Source organism: Lolium rigidum, chromosome 1, assembly GCF_022539505.1.
Source record: "Lolium rigidum isolate FL_2022 chromosome 1, APGP_CSIRO_Lrig_0.1, whole genome shotgun sequence".
NCBI lineage: Eukaryota > Viridiplantae > Streptophyta > Magnoliopsida > Poales > Poaceae > Lolium > Lolium rigidum.
In genome coordinates this window covers 234,830,234-234,837,297 of record NC_061508.1, presented here as the reverse complement: position 1 = coordinate 234,837,297, position 7,064 = coordinate 234,830,234, and the positions used below count along the sequence as shown (strand labels likewise).

At 46.4% G+C, this 7,064-nt stretch overlaps 1 protein-coding gene across 1 annotated transcript; it reads right to left on the bottom strand.

Moving 5' to 3' along the window:
- Positions 1–3,492: 3,492 nt before the first annotated feature.
- LOC124656167 lies at positions 3,493–5,914 on the bottom strand. The gene is made up of 3 exons (XM_047194962.1): positions 5,833–5,914; positions 4,703–5,357; positions 3,493–3,628 (listed from the first exon to the last, which is right to left on the bottom strand). The coding sequence occupies exons 1-3, from the start codon at positions 5,912–5,914 to the stop codon at positions 3,493–3,495; spliced, it is 873 nt and encodes a 290-aa protein (XP_047050918.1).
- Between the last annotated feature and the right edge of the window lie 1,150 nt (positions 5,915–7,064).

The following is a 7,064-nucleotide window of genomic DNA, read 5'->3' as shown; positions in this document are numbered from 1 at the left end:
ATACCGAGAGGGGGCTAGCCACAGGGGCTGCCGCGTGGGGCCGGGAGGCTGACCTGGACTGCGGGCGGTTTGTAGAACCTGTAGGGTTTTTTTTCGAGAAATTGTCTTGAGGAGGGACCGGGGGTTGATGAAAACGTGAAGTCAGGGGGCTGATTACAAAGAGCCAGACGAGGGGGTTTAGCGTCGTCCCAAACCCATGCCCCCAATTCCTCTCCTCCTTCCCCAAATCCACCCCCAAATCGCCGGACCATGGCGGCGCCGGCATCCACCTCGCAACCTCCTGGGCCCGAGTCCCTGCACGACTCGCGCTGGGAGCTCATCGCCGACCTGGGGCTGTCTGACGGGAGCCACCACGCCGCCGAAGCCCCGGAGCAAGCAGCGGCGCAGGCTGAAGGAGAAGCGGAGGTCCTCCTCGTCTTCTGCAGCAAGGGCTCCATCAGCGGAATTGCCTATCTGCTTCCTGATGCTCCTCGCCCAGAGAAGTGTGAGGAGGATGAGGATGAGGATGAGGACGGGGAGGTGGACGAGGTGGACGGGGACGGGGATGAGGACGGGGAGGTCGGCGAGGACGATGACGACGTCGATGACGAGCATGAGCCCGCCTCCACCCGGCCAGGTAGCCTGTCATGAACGCTTCTGCTCAGGAACTAGTTGTGTTGCTGCTGTCCACTACGTGTTCGTGGAAATGCCTTGGACCAACTGATTTAGTTGTGGACTATCAAGTGTCTAGGGTCATCTTTTGTAACTTTTTGAACAACGGGCTAAGTAATTATAATTTTACACCAAACTTCTATATTTTATCATAACTTATTTTTATTACGCTGCTATCTTAAGCAGTGTATCTTTTCCACTACACAACTAGTATAGTTAACAAAATAAAGAATATTAATAATATTAGTTGTAGCATTCTTTACATTGCGATGTACATTAGAAAATACACTTACTTTGTGCTAAATTCAAATGTGTATAAAAACTCAGTTATATTTCTATTGTATAGACATTGGCATAGTTTTTACAGTTACGCCCTTTTTATTTATTATAGCTGTATTAAGTTTTGAACATGCTTAACATTTTGCATATCTATTGAAAGTATAAATATCAACAATTTCTAGCGAATAATTATCTGAGAAAATTTGTAGAAACTTATCAAGTATAAAATATCTTAGTAGAACTTTCTACGTTGCGCTGTTGTAGATCTCACCGTTCTTGCCTGCTCCGTGCCGCAAAAAAGCTTCCCCACCCCCGCGATCCCTTTCCCCTCTCTTGTTGAGCTCGCGCACGCCAATCAACCACGCCGCCTCCATGGACCCGCCACCAAGATCTAGCTAAACTGCTAAAGGACATCATCTGTCGACTAGGCTTGAATCCAGGGGGACATGCCCGCCACTGCCACCTCCTCAGTTGCTTTAGAGCAATTCCAATAGTATAGCTGGTTGTTGGCTATAAGTAAGATGCCATGTCATCTATAGTTAACATATAGCCAACAAGTACAATAGTTGGCTATAAGAATGTACTACTTTTTCAATGGTTGGTCCACCTTTCATTCACACACCTTGCCTAGGAGCACGTGATAGTAGCCTACCTTGCATAAGAGCCCACTTACATTCTCTCTCTTCTTCTCTCTCTTCCAACTAGACATAAATATATTATTTTAATTCTTGTAGCCAGCTGACTAGACCTTATTGTACTTGCTCTTAGGTAGAATCAAGACGGTTGTCAATTTGACTGCGCGTTCCCCACCGCGTGCACCCCGATTTGCTGTCAGCTCTCATCCGCGCCCTGGCCGTCCCTGAGGTAAGTTGAATCTAAATCAGAGAACTTTATTCGCGAATCTCGTGTGACTTTTTGAGATTTTATTTTCCCCGTCGATGGACTCGGGCGCAGATTAATTTTTTATGGAGGACCCGTCGTCGTCCGATGAGTCCTACATCAAAGAATTCATTCACGACGACGATGTGGAGAACCTCATCTTGCTTGCCGCCATGCAGGCAGGAGAACGAGTGAAGGACAAGAAATTCGCAGAGTGAAAATAGTCGAAGATTATAAGGCAAACTGTAGTTAGTTCACTCGCCAGAAAAATGGTACTACCCCCGCTTCGAGGAATAAGGCGCACGCGTATTTCAAGATGAACTTTGACCATAAAAATTAAGCAACAAAATCTTGATTATATTATATGTATATAGTATCATTGGATTCGTATTGAAAAACACTTTTTAATGATACTAATTTTATATAAAGAATCTTTATCTATTTGAAGTAATTCTTGGTCAAACAAAAAGCTCGTAAAACGTGGACGCCTTATTCCTTGAAACGGATGTAGTATCAGATTTAGTATATATTAAAAGATATACAAGATGGTATCAGAATGTCTTCTAGGATTTAGTATATATTAAAAGATATCAGCCAAATAAGGATGTAACATCTCAGAATTTAAGACTAAACGAGGGATAGATTTAGATTTTTTGCATTTGCATACATCTGATAAGGTGCAGAAAAAACAAAAGTGATCAAAGTTTTCTTGAAGTTATGACTAGGTTTAGGCAATCATTGCACTGCTATAAAATTTGACATTTCCTTTGTTGACCTTTTTTTTGGGGGGGGGGGGGGGGTGGTTTTTTGCAATCAAATTCAAACTTGAAGTTATGAAATGCAAAACATATTTGAACTTGAAGTAAGCAATAGAAATAAATACAAATAATAAAAAGAAGAAAATGTACAATAACGGATTGCATTCTTTATTGACCTTTTAATAATAATACATTGTATTTACAAAAAATCTGAACGAAAGAATTACAAGATTAAGAAAACACTACAAGTCCTATCTCACCACCTTGCTCGCTGTCTTCATTCTTCTTCTTCATCGAGCGAGCACGTCGCCATCGACCTCTCCGGCTTCGAGTTTGGCGTGACCATCCACCAGGGCATGAGCTGGGACAGGCTGCGCTTACCCTAGAGGTTCACCTCGATCGTCGAAGGGCAAGAACCCCACCATATGTCCTCCTGCATGTGTCCAGCGGCGCGACCGGCCAGTGGCCGGCGGAAGTGATATTCGACGGCGTAGGGCAGATGTTCCTCCATAACGGCTGGAGGCGCTTCGCCCGCTCGCACGACATTGAGGCCAGGCACTTTGTCATCTTCAAGTACGATGGCCATGGTGACTTCAACGTCAAGGTCTTCGACAGGACTATGTGCCGCCGCCACTACCACTCCGACGAGAAGGACTAAGAGACGCTAAGATGAAGACGATGTAGTCTTCTACTATATTTTTATTATGTTTTTACTCAAGCTCTGTTAATTTGCTTCAAGCAAATCGACCAATATGTATACAACATTTGAGAAATAAGATGAAATGTAAGATGACTTGGCCAATACCGGACCCAATGGGCCGCCCCGCTGCGCGGTGTCCAGGCCAGCCGGGCCGCAAGACGCACTTCTGTCCGCGGATCGACCCAAACGGATATTTGAGTCGGTCCGCTGAAGATGCCCTTATCACTAGCCATTTGCGGTGAAAATGCCTTTCGGGTCAGGATTCCAAGCCCAGAAAACATCCATGTCCTCTCTCATTGGGATCGTAAGCACCACATTTGCATCAACCGGCCAAAGCGTGTTTTTCACGTGGTAACAAATACTGCATCACAGTACAGTAATAGAGTATGGTATCATCAGATCCTACTGATGGTCAACCGTCAACATACAAACTTTCTCCAAAGCGCAACGTCGCGACAACTCCTTCATTGTGCCCTTAAGACACAGATCTCTTCAACCGTCGTACTTATCATGCTTCATGGAACAACACAAGACGGTGCGCGAAAATCATCGCTTGCACTCGCATCCATCTCGGCTGGAAAAGCCTGAAACTACAAGCCTAGATCTGTTTTGATAGTGATTTATCTGTGCTGTTGTTTACGATGGATGTGAAGGGGTAAGTTACTCAGTAACTTGCCAGAGATAAGTAACTGGACTTCAGTCCGTCCTGACTATAAGCGCGTCCTAGGTGGGTGTTCAGACCGATAACAATAATAAGCTGGGCACAAGTCTGTACTATGATCGCAAAAGCAAGTCATCATTGACAATAGAATAGGAAAAAAAGGCCGAACCACTGATAACTTCCAGCACAGCCATCCATCTCAATGCGATGAGATCTCTCATCTTCTAAACACCCGGAATATGCCAAATTTTACAGGGCCACAATTGCCCGTAGTCTGGTTCATAGCTGGAGAAAACATACTCAAATTTCTGATTTTCTAAGTCATAAATCCCAACACCTCTCCAATCCGGAAGACCGAAATTAGCATAGTGTACCAGCCGAGGTGTGGTGAGGTAGACACAGTTGGGTCTCAGCTCTGGAAATTTTCCGGTGGGCAAACAAGCCGACTGATTTGACCCGACAAACATTGCGTAATTCCTCAAGGCTGTCAAAGAACTTAAGCTGACCAGCTTGCGCTCTTTGATATCAACTTCAAAGACCTCTACCTTAACTTTTCTGGGATTGCGACTACATCGAAGAGTGCGTATCTGCAGGAGACTGCCAAAGGGCGCAGACACTAGGAACCTTGTAAGGACCCTACTATACCTCTTGTCCCCGCCGGCAATGATCACCTCTTTGCTTGGTTCTCGCGGACCACGAAGATCCCACGCCTCAAGCACCCCACGCAAGGTCATTATGTAGAATCTGCCATCGTGATAAACACAATCGGCATACCGATCGTCGCTTCCATCGGCTATAGTAGCAGCAAGTCGCCAGCAGCCTTCTCTTGATCTTGCAAAAGACATACAGTTGGCATCATAGTAAATGGTTACAGCAACGTAGTCACCATCTTGAGATGGATCACATGATAACACCACCTTCTGGTAGAACCATGTGCCGAGGGAATGTACAGCATGCTGCGTAGGCTCATGCTCAAGATCCTTTCCATAACAATAGCCCACAATGTTTCCATCACCGTCGCGGACTGCCTTCACACATACCAAATCGGTAATGGGTGGGAGATGGATAATGTCAAAGGTGAAGGGGTGGTATAGCACAAGGTTGGAGTATTCGTTCGATGCAACGAGCCAACCATGGGAGGATCCACACCAGTCGAGGTGACACCGCCCCTCAGGCAAACTAACCTTGTAGGTCTTGTGGGTGTCGAGGAGGTTCCGGAACTCACTGCTCCGACAGTAGCCCGTTGTAGGTTTCCATGATACGAGCCAAGGGATGCGGGCACGAGGGTCGCCAGCAGCCTCTGCAACCGAGCGCCACGAGGTGCAGACGGCTGCGACAACAAGAGCTTCAGGGAGCTGAAGAAGTTGTAAGATGCGCGCAAGGAGGTCGCTTGGGAGGTCCGTCCAGTCGGCGGTACTTGCACAATGTTCTGCCATTGTCAAATCGATCAAAAGCGTCAGTTTTTCCTGTCGTGTGCTTTTACAGAATAATAACCAGTGGCACAGATTGATTGTGTATATATATACTACTCCGTAGTACTATTGGTGAAAGGCGATGCACGACTCGGACAAGGAGTCGGTCAGGACTCACACCGAAACTCATTTGGACAAGCTCGTCCCCTACATGGATACCAACACAAAACTAAGGTGTCAAGCGGGATTCCGGCAAAAGTCCCCACTTGTAGCTCATTTGGAAAATTTTAGTTCAAGTTTTGGTCCTAAATTTGAACTGGAAATTTCACAATGAACTATATATAAGTGGGACTTTGGCAGGATCCCACTTACATCGGCCAACTGAGAGCCAATACAGAAACTGACGGCAAGAACCAATAAAATTTATCTAATTCAAGAGCTCGGATAAATAATGATTGAAAAAAAAATCCGGAATTGTTTAGCAACAAGTACCTGACTCTGGTTGTCGCGACGAGCGCGACATGATCCATCGGAGGGTCTTGGCGAGGACGGATACGGCGAGCTCCGCCGCCATTCGGGATTTTGACCGAGCGGAATCGTGAAGTTAAGAAGATAACAGGAACAGCTCGTAGCACAAAGGGATCGATGAACACAATTGTAAAACAAAGGATCGACGAACACAAGAAAAGGGGAGAGGAGATGCGCCACCGGGGAGATGGTAAGTCAGGAAAGAGATGTCGCTGGCTTCCGGGATTCCGCTGCTTGCCGCGGTGGAGAGTTCCAGGGGGGGGCAGAGGAGAGAGAGGAGGCAGGGGAGCAAGCGGCGGAGATGCGTGGCCGACGGCGGCGGGGCTGTGCTTCTGCTGGGTGTGTCGTCCGGGCTCAGCTGGGCTGGTCTGGGCACATAAGCCATCACAGAATGTCGGAAATTTCTAAGCAAAACCTATCTATCGCGGATTTGGGCCGCGGCCCGTCAGCAAGGGGGTTTTGGTCTCTCGGGTTTCGGGAACCTCTCCAAGGTTCCGGTCCGTCTTTTTTTGGTTTTTCTTTTTTTGTTGTTGTTACTAGGTTTTCTCTATTTCCCCATTTGGTTTCCTTTTGTTTTTATTTTTTTCTGTTTCTTTCTTCTGTTTTTGAACAAATTTTAAATTCGAGTGAATTTCAAAGTTGAGCAAATTTTAAATTTGACAAAATTTCAAATCTAGGCAAATTTTAAATCTGAGAAATTTCAAGTCTAAGCAATTTTTTCAATCTGATTTTTTTCAAGTGTCTGCATTCGTTCGTACGGAACGAGTACGCATGACGTACATGTTCTTTTAAAAGAAAAACATGTCCATACTGTTCCTAGTTTAGTTGTCGATACTAGATAGGCCAAGGACGTCTCTTAGATTACCTTGCATGCATTCCGTTCAACTGAACGCTACCGAGCAGGGTATAGACGCTCCCAAATCTAAAGGTATAAAGGATGCCCCCCATAGGGGGCTTCACAGCGATCCTCGCACATGAGCCGTTAGATCTTCCTTGTGACGAATCTCAGCCGTTGATTCCTGGCTCAGAATCTACTAGCTAACCCCATGCAACGGCTGATTGTTACCCGCGTCCGGCCGCATGTGCGCCCCACCTTGCCGGCCCCACATGTCAGCCACCGCCGTAGGGTCTATGTCGGTGCACATTGTCAACGGGCAGTGATCTCCACCCCGTAGGGGTATTTTCGTAATTTCATC

What these genes read in the sequence shown, in the direction of transcription:
- LOC124656167 (XM_047194962.1), bottom strand. Translation starts at nt 5,914, where the DNA reads ATGGCGGCGGAGCTCGCCGTATCCGTCCTCGCCAAGACCCTCCGATGG. An exon ending in GTCGCGACAACCAGAGTCAG is followed by an intron (nt 5,358 to 5,832) that starts GTACTTGTTGCT and finishes TGACAATGGCAG; the next exon opens with AACATTGTGCAAGTACCGCC. An exon ending in GCCGATGGAAGCGACGATCG is followed by an intron (nt 3,629 to 4,702) that starts GTATGCCGATTG and finishes ACTGTGATGCAG; the next exon opens with TATTTGTTACCACGTGAAAA.